Source organism: Schistocerca serialis, chromosome 2, assembly GCF_023864345.2.
Source record: "Schistocerca serialis cubense isolate TAMUIC-IGC-003099 chromosome 2, iqSchSeri2.2, whole genome shotgun sequence".
Classification (NCBI taxonomy): Eukaryota; Metazoa; Arthropoda; class Insecta; order Orthoptera; family Acrididae; genus Schistocerca; species Schistocerca serialis.
In genome coordinates this window covers 1,123,700,270-1,123,718,704 of record NC_064639.1, presented here as the reverse complement: position 1 = coordinate 1,123,718,704, position 18,435 = coordinate 1,123,700,270, and the positions used below count along the sequence as shown (strand labels likewise).

Below are 18,435 nucleotides of genomic sequence, written 5' to 3'. Positions count from 1 at the left end.
TAGTTCTAGGCTTAAGCAGGATGTTCTTGAGTTCACACCACATGTAACTCTTACTGCACATTTTTGTGGTCGGAAAACTTTAGCGTGGCTTGATGAATAACCCCCCCCCCCCCCCCCCCAAAAGAAAAATCCCATATCACATTATGGAATGAAAGTAAGCATAGTATGCCAGCTTTTTCATTTTTTTATATCCTCTATGTCTGACACAATTCGCATTGCAAATAGAGATTTGTTAATACACTTCAGCAGTTCTGTGGTGTGCTCCTCCCAGTTAAATTTATTATCAAGCTGTAATCCCAAGAACTTAACACCGTCCAATTCTTCTATCTGCTTGTCATCATATGTTAGGCATATTCTTGTGGGACACCCCTTTCAAGTTATGAACTGCATGTAGTGTGCTTTTTTTTTTTTTTTTTTTTTTTTTTTTTTTTTTTTTTTTTTTTTTTCAACGTTTACTGACAAAGAATTGGCTAGGAACCAGTGATTAATGTCCACAAATATTTTATTTGCCGATCTTTATAAGACTACACTTAATTTGCTATTTATTGCAATGTTTGTATCATCAGCAAACAAAACAAACTTGGCATCTGGTAATGTTACTGATGAAAGGTCATTGATATACACAAGAAAAAGTAAGGGCCCTAAAATTGAACCTTATGGGGCCCCACATGTAATTAGTTTCCAGTTGGATGATGCCTGATAACTTAATACATGTCTATTTCCTAATGGTACCCTTTGTTTTGTGGCAGAGATATAAGATTTGAACCATTTTGCAGCATTTCCTGTTACACCATAATATTCAAATTTACTTAAAAGGTCATTGTGATTTACACAGTCAAATGCCTTTTACAGATCAAAAAATATACCAGTTGCCTGCAATTTTTTCTCTAATGAATTAAGTACATTTTCACTGTAAGTGTAGATAGCCTTAGAACCCTTTAGAAATCTGGACTGTGACTCTGACAGTATGCAATTTGAGATAAGATGGTTATAAAGCCGATTGTACATTACTTTTCCAAAAATTTTTGAGAATGCTGGCAAAAGTTAAATTGGATGGAAATTTGATGCTATCTCTCCCTTCTTAAACAGGTTTAACTTCAGCATGTTTCAACCATTCAGGAAATATTCCACTGATAAACGACTAGTTACACAGGTAGCTTAATATGTTACTTAACTCTGAATCACATTCTTTAATTAACTTTGTTGAAATTTCATCATACCCACTAGATGTTTTTGATTTTCAAGATTTTATGATGGACATTATTTCTGCTGGGGTAGTGTGGGTCAAATTCATATTATGGAAGTTACTTGAAATGTCTGGTCTGAGGTATTCCATAGCAGCATCTACAAAACCTGACAACCCCATCTTTTCAGTAATAGTTATAAAATGTTTGTTAAAAAGTTCTGCAACACTATACACATCTGTCACCAATGTATCATTTACTCTTAATGCTATTTGTCCCTCTTCATGTGTGGTTCTATCGGTCTCCTCCTTTACTATATCCCATACTGTCTTTATTTTGTTATCTGATATGACTATCTTTTCCTTGTAATATATTTGCTTTGATGTCCATATTACAGTCTTTGATATTTTGCAGTATTTCTTGTAATGTGCTATAGCGTCAACATCAGAACTGTTTCAGATTGACAGATACAGTTTTCTTTTTGTTTTACAAGATACCCCTATTCCTTGAGTAATCCATGGCTTCTTTGTAGAATTTGCTCTAACCTTGGTTAGTTTTGGGGGAAAACAGTGTTCAGATAAGGTGAGCACTTTATTAGCAAAAGAGTTATATTTTTCATTCATGCCATGAGCACTGTAAACATCAGCCCAGTGAATGTCTCTGAGGAGTGTCCTAAAATAATCAATTTTTGCCTTATTGATTACCCTGTTCAGCTCAGATTTAACAGATTTTATATCCTGTTGATTATTAACATTTAACAGAACGAACTGCATGTCAAGGTCTGAGAGGCCATTGACTATTGGTTTTGTAATATGATTTTGTTCATTTGTCTTTTCTATAAAGATATTATCAATGGCTGTTTGTGAGCAATTGGCTACCCTAGTGGGGAACTTTACAGTGGGAATTAAGTTGAATGATAGTGTTACTAACTCAAATAATTTCGTATTGGGAGAGTCTTTAAGGAAATCTACATTGAAATCACCAGCAACCACTATTTCTTTGTTTTTCGTTGTTAAATTGGCCAATACAGCTTCAAGGTGGTTTATGAACAGATTAAAGTTACCTGCAGGTGCTTGATATACACTTAATATTATGAAGAATTTTTTGTGAAATTCTACTTCTGTTGCACATGCTTCCATATGCTGTTCTAGGCAAAGTTTATGAATATCTATGTTCTTAAATTTATGACAGTTCCTGATGAATGTGGCAACTCCTCCTTTCTCCATTTCTTCTGTACAAAAGTGAGATGCTAACCTAAACACTGTAACACTTAAAAGTTCTATACCAGTGGTCACATGATGTTCAGAGGGGCAGATTACATCAGCTGGGTTTGAAGACTCTAATTCATCAATGCAGATAATTAATTCATTAATTTTATTTCTCAGTCCTCTAATATTTTGATGCAATAAAGATAGCTGACATTTCACATTGACTGAGTTAAAATTGGGTAGTTGAAATATCTGCTGACTGTTGAACATTCTTAACCAATAGCTGTTTATGCTGATCATAGCTGTTTATGCTGATGATCATTTCTCCCTATGTAAGCTGGAATCAACAAAATATTTTGCATTCAGAGGAGAAAGTTGGGCATTGAAATTTAGTGAGAAGATTCCACCAGAATGGGAAAATCCTTTTGTTTTAACGATGTCCACCCCCCAAATCCTATAACGTGTTTATGACACTCTCTCCCTTATTATTCAATAATACAAAACGTGCTGCCCTTCTCTGGACCTTCTCGAGGTATTCCTTTCTTGAGGTACTCCATTAACCCTGCCTGGTAAGGATCCTAACTGAATGACAGTACTCCAGAAGAGAATAGATAACCATAGTGTAGGCAGTCATTTTAATAGATCTGTTGCATTTAAAAGTCCCATTCACCCATGCTGTCAGACTTTCCTGTGATGTCCTAAACCTCTTGAGTCAAATGACAGGTTGGCTCCTTGAAAAATGCCATGTTTCATTCCTTTCCACATTCTATCCTAATCTGAGCTTGTGCTTTGTTTCTAAAGTCAACACAGTATTAAACTCTGACATTCAAGTCTTCAGTTTTTCTATCATTACCATATGTATAAAAGATGGACTCTCCTATACTGCATCCAAGGAACCACTGAGGTAGTGACTGTGTCACTATAGTATTAAGGGCATTTGTACAATGTTCAGAAAAGTATTTAAATTGATTTGTAACAATCATCGTGTTCAGATACTGCAAGAAGAGTATTTTCAATGACCTATGTGGAAGGCTCCACTTGAGCATTTGTTGTCATATGTAATAGAGCTATGAATTTGTGAAATTACACTCAGTTTGAGTTTAAAAATGTCTTTAATTCTACAGCTAAAGCTACAACAATTTCTACAGGGAGTTCATATGATCTGAAGATACTGTTAAGAAGTCACTATCCTACAATAACCTGTCCTTACATCCGAAGTTTTCTGCAGCCATTAGTAGTAATAAATAAAACATTTCTGCAACAGAGCTGCAACCATTCCTGTAGTCATTTGTCATATTCCCAACAACATTCTGAAAATTTTGGAGGAGGTTGTATCATGCACTGAATACAAGATTTGGTTCTTATTCTCCAGCACTGGCATCAGGACAAAGGAAGATGAGTTTTTTGCACTCCATTAAATAATTTCAGGGCAATAAACAAAGAGACGGGCAATGTTGCTTACCTTAACAAACTCATAACAAGATGATGCAGGCAATATGCATCCTGTAGTGAAGTTGTAATGACAAACAATGCTATTTATGTGTATTTAAATTTGTGTTAAGCTTTATCCTACTTCTCTCTAAATGTGTGTTTTTTGTGTCTCCTAAGACACTTTTTTTCTTTTTTTTATTGCCACATGTGAACAAATGTCTGATTTTCTATTGAAATTCTTGGGCTTAAATTAAAGTGAGAAAGAAAATCATCATTTGTCAATGTGATTAAGGCATAGCACAGGTAATGATTTCTTTGGGTATGGTTTGTGGTAGATACTTATGATTGATTATTAGTATACAACTTAACTAGATGAATAAAATGTCTACTTGCTAAGCAGTAGGAGGGTAATAAGCATATAAAGGCATTTAAATTTAGAAACTTTCAGAGGCAGTAGCTTCTTCTTCTGTTAGAATGGTTGTAGGGGAAGGTAGAGCGCTTAAGGGAAAGGACTGGTGAGATTTAGGAAATGGAGAGAGTTCAGAAAAGTCACCCAGATCTTCAGGTTAGGGAGACTCAACAGACAGTATGAGAAGGATGGTATTTCCTACTTTGTTTACATCATAATTTTGTGATTTCTCTTCTTTAAATACAATATTTTTAACAAACCTAACTATACTGTTAGTTTCAGGATACTAATGACTAAATACTGAATAATGACCTTCAAACCAAAACGTTTTATTTTTTTATATAATTTTGAATATTATTTATTTCATATTTAATAGATTGTGTGATAGAGAACTACAGTATTAAACATGTAGGTAGGATTTCCTACGTATCTCTAAGTATCTCTTCTGTTTCAAAATAACTGATGAAATGAAATACTTTTTTCTTATATTTTACAAATTTGTGTTGCACTTGACAGTAACTTGAAGGTAAGAGTTACAATACATACTGAATGAAATGTTTACTTGTACATCACCATCTACACTATGTCATACATTAGTAAGTGTGACGTCATGTACACTGGACTGCTGTTGAAGTTGCTCATCAATATTTTATAAAGTTTTTGTCTTCAGTTACTTATTTTAAAGTTAATAGTGTTAACATTTGCTGAAAAAGTAACTTGTTAGTGGATTTTCATTTATCTCAGTCTTCCTTCCTGTGTTATTGACTTGAGTGGTCTGTTATTTGTGAGTGTGCTTAAGTTGTTCATCCGAGCCTCATGTCTCAGAACTGTGTTTACATTTTTTGGCATGCAGTTGTAGTAGCGGGTATAAATCTAAGTACTAACATAGTTATTTGCGCACTGCTATGTGGTTATTAAATTTAATAGTTTTCAGTGGTGTTTTGTGCTGTTTAATAATAATAATAATATTTATTCAACATTGAATAATCAAATACAATCCCTAGAAATAATACAGATTCAGGACATCATACAGATTATTCTTCTGAATACGTCAGTTTATAAATTACAACCTAAGATTTGTTTGTATTAATAAATTTTACATATGTTCACTGCTGTGTTTTCTGTGTATTAAAGTTGTTTAGTAAATTTCTTGCTTTAGAAGTAGGCAACATGCAGCAGTTAGGAGGCCTTGGTTAGTTGCAAAGTCAAACAGAATGAAGAAAGTTCTGCTGCTAGGTAGTTCGCACAGTAGAGGTGTGGGCAAGCAGTTGCAGGAGGTGTTGGGGAGTTAGTACCAGGTCACCAGCATTTTGAAGCCTAGTGCACGGTTGGCTCAGGTGACTGACAGCACAGGGGAGTTATGTAGAAATTTTACAAAGGAGGATCAGGTAGTGATAGTGGGTGAAGCAGGAAACTGTCTTGATAGGAACGGAGAATATAATGTAGGTGGCCACCTGTAAAGATAGCTACTCAAACTGGTGGCACTAATGTGCATTTTATGCAACTGTTTCAGCATCATGATTGGCATCATCTTAATGCGGCTGTTAGGCACGTTAACATGGGGCTGGAGGGGTCACTGATGGCAGAGGGCATGGGTCACATTACAGTAGTGCCACTTGAGTCTATCAGTAGATCAGGTTTCACTAGCCATGGCCTGCACCTCAATAGGTATGGGAAGGGGAGGGTGGCAAAGCTTTTAGGTGACAGTGTAGTGGGTAGTGGTGGGATCACTCATGGAAAAATTCCTGTAGTAATTGGCATTAGAGGTACACCATTTTTAAATTGAAGCCAGCTGATAGGTATACCTGCTTAAAGGAAGTCCCTCTAACTAAGGGCTCACCTTCAGAGGATGTCATGTTCTCAAGTAGAGAAGGATTTAGCATAGTTCATCAAAATATAAGAGGTATTAGAGATAAAATTAGTGAAATGCTTATAGATGTTGACTCTGAAATTATTGGTATGTCAGAACACCACTTAAATAATTTGACAATTCAGAAGCTCCCTTGACATGGGTACTGATTAGCTGACTGTTTTTCAAGGAGTTCCTTGTGGGGTGGGGGAGTGGTTATGTACATAAAAAAAAGTATTTCATTGGAGTCCATAGATCTGTCACATCACTGCACTGAACAGATATTTAAATGTTGTTGTTTAAATGTCCCCTGACTCCAACTTCAGAGCATTTCTGCTCAAGCTAGAGAGTGCTCCTGATTCCCTTTGTAGGAAGTACCAGATATTAGTTATATGTGGTGAATTAAATAAAAATTTTGTGTATGATGGTGCAAGAAAAAGGATGTTGGTAGATCTAAATTCATTTGATCTGATGCAGATTGTGTGTGTGTTTTTTTTTTTTTTTTTTTTTTCCAACTCGGGTGCAGGGGAACAGTAGCACAGCCATAGACAATATTTTTGCTCATTCTTCATTACTAGATCGGCATTCTGTTAGTAAAACGGCGAATGACCTTTCAGACCATGATGCACAAAGTTTAACACTAAAAGGCTTTTGTACTCAAACAAATGTTATATATAAATAGAAACTATGTTGGAAAGCTAATCCAACAGCAATAGAGAGTTTTATTAAACCTTGTCAAGAAAAAAGAGTGACAGGATGTTTATAGTGCCAATAACATAGATGACAAATATAATGCTTTCCTTAACACATTCCTCATGCTCTTTGAGTGTTGCTTTCCATTAGAACATTCGAAATGAAGTACTAACAGTAATAGGCAGCCAGGGTGGCTGACTAGTGGGATAAGGATATCATGTTAAACAAAGTGGGAATTATATCAAAATGTGAGAAGTAGTCACAATGAAGCTAAAGTAGCCCATTACAAACAGTATTGTAAGGTGCTTAAAAATGTTATTAGTAAGGCAAAGAGTATGTGGTATGCAAATAGAATAGCTAATTCACAGGATAAAATTAAAACCATATGGTCAGTTGTGAACAAAGTGTCTAGTTGTTAGTGTCTCTATCGAACCTGTATTTGGATCGGACTTCCTTAGCCCTTGTGCAGAAACGTGTGCAGTATACTGCTGCATCCATTTTCTATAAGCTACCACACGAAATTCACATGTTTTCAAATTGAAACTGAAGAGTTTCCTCATGGGTCACTCCTTCTATTCTGTCAAGGAGTTCCTTGAAAAAGTAAGCTGATTCTTGTTGTGTTGTTGATTGTGTGTACTTAAACTTATGGATTGCCTTTTTTTGTGTTTGTGAACATTTTATTTTATCTGTTATTACTTTTATGTTGTAATTTCATGTACTGACATGTTCCATGATCTTGGAGATTTGCTCCTCAATTTGGTCCTATGGAACTCGGTGTGTAAATAAAAATAAAATAAGTTTCAATCATGAAATGTACCAGAGATTTCAATCAACTACTTCAGTAAAGGAGTTTACATACCCCCATACACATTTCAAATGCCAAGAAAGTGTAGTCACATGCTGTTGTGCACATTTCCACATGCTTGTTTTGTGTGTGTGTGTGTGTGTGTGTGTGTGTGTGTGTGTGTGTGTGTGTGTGTGTGTGTGTGTGTGTGGGAGGAGGGGGGGGGGGGGGGGGGGAGGAAGGTTTGCATGTCTACTAGCTCCCAGGAATGAAGCATTTGAAAACTTAGTCATAATTCCAGTTATGTTTATCTGCCTATCAACTTTTCAATTATATCCTAAATGGTTACCATGACTCTTCACATTATTTCATTATATTTATTCCATACACCATTTTCCAGTATTATATTAATATTAACAGCAGCAAAATTTGATCTTATAAACTAAAATAAAAATTGAAATTTTCCTGACTAATTAAAATTGTGTGCCAGACTGGGACCTTGTCTCTTCCTTGCTGTGCTCTTACATGCTGAGGATTTATGTGCATCTTGTGACAGCCTGAGGCTGTGAGTGTCTAGTTTTGATTGTCAATGTACAGTTTGTGAAGTTTGGTAAGTATGAGAGTTGTAGTGGAAGAAGTAATTCTGTGAGAGCTGATAATGTCATGACTGTATCACTTAGTTGGTAAGAGCATAGCATACGAAAGGCAAGGTTCCAGGTTTGAGTTCTGGTCTAACAAACAGTTTTCCTCAGTCATGAAAGTTTTTAAATAGCTTACGCTTCACTGCTGACTGAAAGATTCATTCTGGGAAGAATCAAAATTGCACTCTTCATTCGCAATGCGTTCCTAAATATATTGCATATCACCAGTTTCAACATATATTGTTCTCTTATTTTCTATTATACGTTGACCGAAATGCAACCAGTGCCAAGACACAGTCAGTACCTTCTCTGTGTGATGGCAGTGGTGATGTTACCAGTGACAGTGCTAATGAAGTAGAGTTAATAAACATGGCTTTCCAAAATTCCTTCAGCAAAGAAGACAAAGTAAATATTTCAGAATTATAATCAAGAACAGCTGCCAACATGAGTAACTTAGAAGTCGATGTCCTCAGTGTAGCTAAGCAACTTAAATCTCCAAATATAGGCAAGTCTTCAAGTCCATGTTGTATATCAACTAGGTTTCTTTCAGAGTATGTCAACACAATATTTCCATAGCTCACTCCCTGAAAGATCTGTACTTAGGAACTGAAAAGTTGCACACCAATACTTAAGGAAGGAAAAGAAAATAATCTGCTGAATCACAGGCCCCCATCACTAAAATTGATTTCAACACATAGTTTGTTCAAAGAGTGTGAATTACTTGCAGAAAATGAGCATTTGGTACATAGCACACACACAGAAAATATTATTCTCATGAAACACAACTCTCTTTGTTCACGTGAAATAATGAATGATACCAACAGTGGATCTTAAGCTAAGTCCATATGCCTAGATTTCCAGAAGACCTTAAACACAGTTCCTTATGGGTGGATTCGAATCATATTGTTTGCTTAGAGAGTGTTGATACAGTTGTGCAGCTGGATTCATGATTTCCAGCCAGAAAGGTCACAGTTTGTAGTAACTGATGGAAAGTCAGTGTTTAAAACAGACATGATGTCTGGTGTTCCACAAGAAACTGTAACAGGCCCTCTACTGTCCCTAATTTATATAAACATTAAGGAGACACTCTGAGCTACTCCCTTGGATTATTTGTTGCTGATGCTGAAATTTATGGACAAATAAAGTCATCTGAAGATCAAAACCAATTGCAAAATGATGCATAGAAGATACGAGTGAGGTGCAACAAGTGGCAATAAAAACTGTGAGGTCATCCACATGAGTAAAAAAGCAAATTCATTAAATTTTGGTTACATGGTAAATCACACAAATTTGAAACCTGTCAGTTCACATAAATACCTGGAGTTACAATCACAAACAGCCTAATCTGGTGGAATGCTCACATAGAAAATGTGGTTCAGAACCAAAGAGTGTATTATGTTGGCAGAATACTTAGCTGTTGCAACATATCTACTAAAGAGACTGTCTGCATTATGCTCACCCATCCTCTCCTGGCGTTTTGCTGCACAGCATGGAATCCTTACAGAGATAACATTAAAGGTGGACACTGAGGAAATTTAAAGAAACGCATTATTGCAAAAATGGAAGAGAGTAGTACACGAGTTGGGCTGACAATAATTAAAACAGTGTTTCTCATGAAATTTCAAATCATCAACTTTCTCCTTCAAATGTGAAAATATTTTGTTGGCTTTCACATACATAAGAAGAAATGACTGTTATAATAAAATACGAGAGATCTGAGCTCACACAGAGAGATTTAAGTGTTCATTTTCCCACTTATTATTTTGTTTATATTATAAGTGATGTTTTTAGTTGATGTAAAGTTTTCTGACTTTATGTGAAGTACATTTTTTGTTGTTGCTACAGTAATGTGAATTCCAGAATGAAAACCACAGGCAGGACATAGGAAAGGAAACCACTCACCTACAGTTGAATGATGTGGGTGCAGATCAGAAAATCTCAATGATCTGCTAAGTGTAACTTTGCACTAGCATCACTACCATTGCAGACATGGGCACCATACTAACATTTGCTTATTCTTTTAGAATAGCACTTGCAACATGCTTTCTCAACTGTTTACTGAATGTATTCTGGACTCTGACTTCTTCTACAGTTTTTATCAGACATGACAAACTATAAGCCAATTGCTATACTATCTGCCTTCTCAAAAATATTTGAATACTGTATGATAAGTAGATTAGAAATATGTTTAAATTCCAACAACATAATCACATCTTCCCAATACAGATTTCGAAAAAATAGGTCCATCACACATGCTCTGTATGCATTTCGAGAAAACTGCTGAAGTTTTGTTGACCATAAACAACCTGCTGTCAGTATATTTCTTGATCAGTCCAAGGCCTTTGATATGGCTGACCACAAACTGCTGCTTATGAAACTCCATAAGTATGGGATTAGAGGTGTAGCCCACAATTGGTTCCACAGCTACATTAGTCAAAGATAGCAATATGTAGAAATAAGAAAATCAGAGACATTCAGGAACTGCAGGTCAGATATACTACATACAACAAATGGTGTCCCTCAGGGGCCTGTCCTCGGCCCTGTTCTTTTCATATTGTTCATAAATAATCTCCCAGAACACATACCAAATGCCAGCTCCTTTCTGTATGTGGACGACACAAATATCCTGATAACCAGTAGAGGTGACACATTGCAAGATGCAGTTAATGAAACTACTTGTCCTTTACAATCATGGTTTGAAGCAAACAGACTACTCATAAATACTAAAAAAACTGTAAGTATGAACTTCCATACTACACAAAATCTAACCCCCTTCAATGCAGTTACAGTTATCAGCAAAGATGACATTAGGAACAGGCAGCACACCAAATTTCTTGGACTTACCATCAGTAACACACTAAATTGGAAACCACATATTGAGGCATTGTCACAAAAGCTTAGTAAAACCTGCTATCTATTACAATCATTAAAAGACACAGCCAGTGTAGATACCTTGAAGGTAATGTACCATGCCCTGTTTGAGTCTTTCTTGAGCTATGCCTAATCTTCTGGGGAAAGAGCTCTGATTTTCTCACAATTTTCAAGTTACAAAAACAAGTAGTAAGAATAATCAAATGTAAAAAAAGAACTGAATACTGTAAACCACTATTTCAACAGCTAAAAATCCTACCACTACTATGCCTCTATATATTGGAACTAGCTTGTTTTACAATACGGCACTGGGACACCCTTGACAGAAATCCAGACCGCCACACACATGACACCAGAAACAACACACAGTTACAAATTATAGCCCACAACACAAAATTATATGCGAATGGGGTTAAATGTATGGGCATTAAAATATACAAGCACCTCCCAACAGACATAAAAACAAGCAAAAACCCAAAAATAATGAGAATTAAATTAAAGGAATTGCTACTAAATCACTGTTTCTATTCCATACATGAATTTCTTGAAACAAAATTTTAATTACTTGCAATAAGCTGTTTATTCAGTTGTAGATGTTTCTACTTAGTAAGATAATTTAATTATTGTATCTTATCTATATTCTGTCTGTATCTCATATATTTATTCTGCTATGTGCACTTTATACCACAATATTTTAATTACTTGTAATAAGCTGTATATTCACTTGTAGATATTTCTACTTAGTAAGATAATTTAATTATTGTTTGCTACTCATATTCTGTCTGTATCTCTTATATGTATTCTGCTATGTGAGTTATGTGCCACTACTGTCATCTCTCATCATATACCATCTTAACATAATTTTTCAAATTGACTTGTCCTATATCATGATGTGCTTTGCTGTACAAATTGTATGATCTACAGGACCAATAATAAATCAAATCATCAACAGTTCCCTCTAGTAACATGGAAGCTTTCCCTGATATATTCCAAAGATTCATTTACTCAGTTCTGTTGAAAACCACCTCATTCCTTACATTATTAGTCTACTTATTTGCTGACATTCTTCTGTTGCACCACATCTCAAATTCTTCAGTTCTCTTCTGTTCCAGTTTTCCCTGTGTCCATGATTCACTACCTAACATCTCTATGCAATGTACAAATGCACATTCTCAGAAATTCCTTCCTCTAATCTATGCTTGGTACTTTTTGTTCTGCTAGTCTGCTTTTTATGTATCCCTTGTTTCATATGTCATGAATTATTTTGCTTACAATGCACCAGAATTGCTTAACTTCATCTGCTTCATGATCATCAGTTTTTATTCTCATTTTTGCTACTTATCATTATGTTTGTCTTTCCACAATTTGTTTCAGCCCATATTCTTTACTAATTAGACTGCTCGTTCCATTCAACAGTTTCTGTAAATATATATTCAGTTCCACAGAGATTGCAATGTCATTACTAAATCTTAACATTGATATCCTTTCACTTCGAGTTTTACCTTTATAAATTCAATCTAATAATCATGTAACAGATTTTCAGTTTTATTCTTGTCAGCAACTCAGATACATGAGCTGCCAAGCTGATTGTGGGATAATTCTCACATTTGTCATCTCTTGCATTCTTCAAAATTGTGTGGATGATGTTTCTCCAAAAATATACCACCAACCTCACATATTCTACTTTCTAACCTGCATAGTGGTTTTGTTGTCACTTCCTCCAGTGATTTTGGGAATTCCAGTGGAATTTGAACTATCCCTTCTGCCTTATTCGATCTTAATTCTTCCAAAGCTCTTTTCAGTTCTGATTCTAATACTGGATCCCCTAGCTCTTCCCTGTCTATGCCTGTTTCTTCTTCCAACACATCAGCAGACAAGTCTTCCCCTTGTAGAGGCCTTCAATATACCCTTTCCACCCATCTTGAATTTTCATTGCATTCTTAATGTCACCTCGCTAGCTTTTAATTTTGCCAATGGTTGTTTTGGCTTCCTATATATGGAGTTAGTCCTTCCAACAATTATTTCTTGTTCAATTTCTTCACATTTTTTGTGCAACTGTTTGGCCTTATGACCACGTACGTCCTATTTATTTCGTTCCAAAGTAACTTTTATTTCTGTATTCATGAATTTCCCTGAAAATTTTTCCACTTTGTTCTTTTGTTGTTCAACTGAAATATTTCTTCCGTTAGCCTTGGTTTCTTCACAATTACTTTCCTCGTACCAAGGTTTTTATTTTTACTTTCAGTGACTGCAGTTTTTATAGGTATCCATTCACCTTCAACTGAAGCACCTAATGAGCTATTCACCATGACAGTATCTACAGCCACAGAGAATCTGAAGTGTACCTCTTCATCATTACTGCATTGTGATCTGAGTTTATATTTGCTCTTGGGTATGCCTTACAATTCAATATCTCATTTTGAAATCTCTGCCTGACTATGATGTAACCTTTCTGACATCTTCCCATACCTTTTGGCCTTTTCAAAATGTACCTTCTCCTCTTGTAATTTTTAAAACAGTATTTGCTGTTAAAAGCTGAAATATATGGCAGCATTGAGTCTTCGTCCTTTCATTTCTACTGCCAAGCCCATATTCTCCCATGATCCTTTCTTCTTCTCCTTCCTCTACATCTGCATGTCAATGCCCCAAGACTACTAGATTTTCATCTCCCTTTACATACTGAATTACCTGTTCAGTATCCATATACACATTTTCTCTTTCTTCATTTCCTGCTTGCAGCATCAGTATGTGCACCAGAACTATAGTGTTGGTGTTCATTTGTGTCAATTCTGATAACAACCTTATAACTGAACTGTTGACAGTAACTCACTCCCTGCCTACCTTCCTATTCATGAATCCTATTACACTATGTTCTGCTGTTGCTGATATTATCCTATACTCAACTGACAAGATTTTCTATCTTCCCTATCATTTTAAAACTTCTCTTCTACTACTACTTAGCTACATATGTGTGATAAACAATATATGTTAACAGGCTGCTATTGGTTATCAAGTTGATGGTAATCTGGAATGGAACTGTGGGGGATCATTAATCAGTGAATATTATGTCCTTACTGCTGCACACTGCACACATATTGGAAAGTGAGTATAGACCTCAGCACAACTAGGATTGTATTCTGCTAACCATTATTGCTGTTTTACATATTAGTCAAAGACACAATGGAACGAAATAAAAGTGTTCTCATGAATATTGTCTATTAGTGTTAGTTGTAAATTTAATAAAATTAAACAAAATATCACCAAATATAGTTACTGATCACATTTACACAAAACAACATATTAGAAAGATAATGACTTACCTGTGTATAAATGATGAGTAGCACACAGATTGCACTAAATTGTGAATTAAGTTCAAAATTAGTCACCATCAGCTGTATTACTGTGCATTTGTTGCTGAATGTACCTGCATCAACACTACAGTGGAATTCAACTTAGGATCACCATCACCCTCCACATCCCCGTGTGCCTCTTCCATACATGCACTAAACACATGATGTTCATTGAGACTGCATTTTGAAAAGACATGCACAAAACAATTACAGTAGATCTCAAGATACTTTGGAGAACTTAACATTTATTTCATTAATGTAGTGTGGAAAGTCCTGGCAGAATGTAAATTTTTTGAGACAGAAGGTAACAGCTCACCAAACAGTAGACTCCAACAATCCATGACGCCCCAATGTAGCTGGTTACTGTGCTCCCACTAAAAGATATTGTGCTCCTGTCAATGAACACCACTAACCAGTTGCTCATGTTAAAGATGTGAACCACATCCTTGACTGACACTCAACAATTCCCACTCCATTACCACCTGGGTCCATACTTATCACTGTTGATTCCATCTCCAGACACTAACATCCCTCATGTCCACAGCCTTGTGCTATCAAACATTACCTCTCCAACATCCTTCCAATTGCACACCCCTATCCTCAGTCTTCCACAGCCCTGACACCTTCTCTCCTACTCACTTCACCTGGTCGTCCTCAGCTCAATACGCCACCTTCCTGGACACTGACTTCCGCAATCCTGATGGCTCCATGCATACTTCTGTCCATATTAAGCCCACTAACCAACAAAGTACCTGCATTTAGAAAGCTGTTATCCATTCCACACCAAAAGATCACTGTGGTGTCACCGCCAGACACCACACTTGCTAGGTGGTAGCTTAAATCGGCTGCGGTCCATTTAGTACATGTCGGACCCGCGTGTCGCCACTGTGTGATCGCAGACTGAGCACCACCACAAGGCAGGTCTCGAGATACGGGATAGCACTCGCCCCAGTTGTACGACGACTTTGCTAGCGACTACACTTACGAAGCCTTTCTCTCATTTGCCGAGAGACAGCTAGAATAGCCTTCAGCTAAGTCCATGGCTACGACCTAGCAAGGTGCCATTAGCCTTACATAGCAAGTGATAGTTTGATAGTTATAGTATGAAATGTCTCATCCGGAATGCTGTATTCACAACAAGGATAAATAAAAGTTAAGTATTCGAGGAGCTGCATACTTTTCTTATTAGCATTCACTACTTATCCTGTTCCAGAATTCATGCCTGTCTGCGTTAGATTTCGGCCTCCTCTATCTACAATGTGTTGGCACATTTACCAACACATCAATCACTTCCCTATATTCCGGCCACCTGTGGACGTCATATCTTCAGTGGCCAGAATTTCCTTGCCCAGTGTGCTGAAGATGTTACTAAGGTCTTCTCACTGGCACTGTCCCCCAAACCTAGTTTACAAACAATTTTCCCATGCCACACCCTCACACACACCTTATCCTTCCACAACTCTAAAGAGACAGCTGTAAAGTAGTGGACCCCTCATAACCCAGTGCCACTGCAGGCTGGAACAATTGAACTTTGCCCTTCATCAAGGTTTTAACTATGCCAAGAAAACAGGAACATCCTATTCACAATCATTCCCATGCTCCGAAAGTGGTTTTCTGCATCCCACCCAATGTACACAATAACCTAGTTTATCCCTATCACTATGCCACATCCACCCCTAACCTCTTGCTTCAAGGGCCATATCCTTATAAAGGACCCAAGTGCAAAACCTGCAAGATTCACTCACCCAGCACATCCTACTCCTCTCCTATTACAGGCCTGTTTCCCCATTAGAGGTGGGGCTGCCAGTGAAAGCAGACAGGTTATATACCAGCTCTGCTGCAGTTTCTGCACATTTTACATGAATATGATCACCAGCCAACAGTCCAATTAAATAAATGGTTTACTGGAAATTCTATTACTAACAACATTCAAGAATTTGTAAGATATTTTCAAACACTGAAGACAGTGTATGTAACAGCAACATCTTCATAGGCAGGGGAGTTATCTTCCATCAATAGGATACAATTTTATTTAAGGCACATTAATTTTTGTTAACAGTCATTACATCTGAGCTGCTAAAATGAAACATTTTATTTGCAGTGTTTCATATACAAACTGTGAACCATACTGATGTCAGTTATAGAAAATGTTACTAATTTGTCTTTAAACACATTATTTTTACTTATTTCTTAACAAAAAGGTGCTTTAACAAATTACAGGTATCCTGCAGTGATAGTTCGTCTTGGTGAGCATAATCTGAAAAGTGATCATGATGGAGCACATCCTGTGGATTATCACATTGCAGAATTAGTGCGCCATCCTGAATACAAAGGACCAAGCAAATACAATGATATTGCTCTGTTACGTCTTAGTGAGCGTGTGAATTTCACGTGGTCTATACGACCTGCTTGTCTCTACACACATGATAAATTCTCAGTCAGCATGGCAGTTGCTACTGGTTGGGGTAAAACTGAGTATGGTGAGTATAAAAAGTGAAAGGCAATAAATTAAAAAAAAATACACCCTATTGCAAATATGTAAGAGCAAAAAATTATTTACCTGATAATTTGTATGAGTAATGCAACATGAAGTCATAATGAACTGCTTTGCATAATACTTCAAAAGTAATCAATTATTACCTAATTTGAAAGTACAAAATGTTCCAAAACCACATGCAAAATATATTGTAGAAGATACCTGTAAGAATGAAGTGAGGATATAATAGTGTCCAGAAAGCTCATCTAATGATGCTGCAGAGCATCACAAATATAGGCACCAATGTGTATCTGCAAATTTATAAACCCATTGAACTGCCTCCTCTGTAGATATTCAGTGAGTGTCATTTATGACAGCTTAATGTAGTCAGATAATAATTTAGGTGGTGACATACATACATTTTATTTGTAAAGATCTGTCTTGATCACATAAGTTGTACAATTTGCAGTTCCAGCTGTTGCAATCTTCAGATCTGTTATGAACACAACAACAGTGGGATGATAAACTCGTCCAATTAAATGAAGATAATCTATAAAATGCCTAGAAATACATGAGTGACAAATAAAAAAACAATAACATGACTAACAACAATGCATACTGACGCGAAACAACTGCTGTGACAGTATCTGAGGTACAGAGGCAAGAGAGAGTGCTGAGTTCACTACTACCAGAGTCACATCAGCGTAATGTGTCTGTGCTTAACATACACAGGATTATACCATAATCTAAGAGTAAAATTAAAATTTAAAATACTTTAACAAACTTAGTCAGTGTATGCTTCAGTATTTTAATGTTAACACTGTAGGTCTCAGAATGATCAAATTAATATGTTATGCAAAATATCGAATGCAAAAAAAAAAAAAAAAAAAAAAAAAAAAAAATAATTGTGGCACTAAATAATAAAACTAGGCAGCTAAAATTGGTCAGAATATGGAAAAGTATATCATAATTAAAATTTACAAATGTCAGCATATTTTGACCAAAGTCATTGTTTTTAACAAAAATTGGTGGTGCTAAATATTAGACTCAGAAAGATGAAAATTCATACTTTAGCCTCAGACTCATGTAAAAACAGTAACTAAGTCACACCAATAAGCTACCTCCATTAGTTTTCAAGTTATTCACTAAAAACCAAATTTGGAATGCATGTGTCCTTATTCATTATAAATCAATTTTTTGTAAAAGAAATTTCCAATTATAGCTCTCAATTACAGTAATACAATAATGCATCTGCACCACATTTCAAGAATGTATCATAAATAACTATAAATACAAGGAATATCAATGAGGCAGATCAGAGATCATCTTCTACTGTTGGTTACATTCTAAAAATTCTGTCTGGCAAAGTTTAAATGCAGTCAAGCTAAAACTTTTTCAGTAACGAAAACATAACTCTCTTTATGTAAATATTAAGAAGACAGTTATTTGTTAAATGACAGACCTATTAATTAATACAGGTCTTAGAAAGGGTCCTATCAGGTGCTGCTACCTCTGTCTAGGGCATGTTTCATTTGGTGG

The 18,435-nt window shown here is 36.0% G+C and overlaps 1 protein-coding gene across 3 annotated transcripts in view; it reads left to right on the top strand.

The window, feature by feature from the left end:
• The window catches only part of LOC126458569 (serine protease snake-like), a 720,709-nt gene that overhangs the window by 154,395 nt on the left and 547,879 nt on the right, over positions 1 to 18,435 (top strand). For all 3 annotated transcript variants that reach the window (XM_050095702.1, XM_050095701.1, XM_050095700.1), the window contains exons 7-8: positions 14,066 to 14,172; positions 16,641 to 16,900. In XM_050095702.1, the coding sequence (XP_049951659.1) occupies positions 14,066 to 14,172; positions 16,641 to 16,900 (367 nt within the window). The remainder of the gene's footprint in view (positions 1 to 14,065; positions 14,173 to 16,640; positions 16,901 to 18,435) is intronic.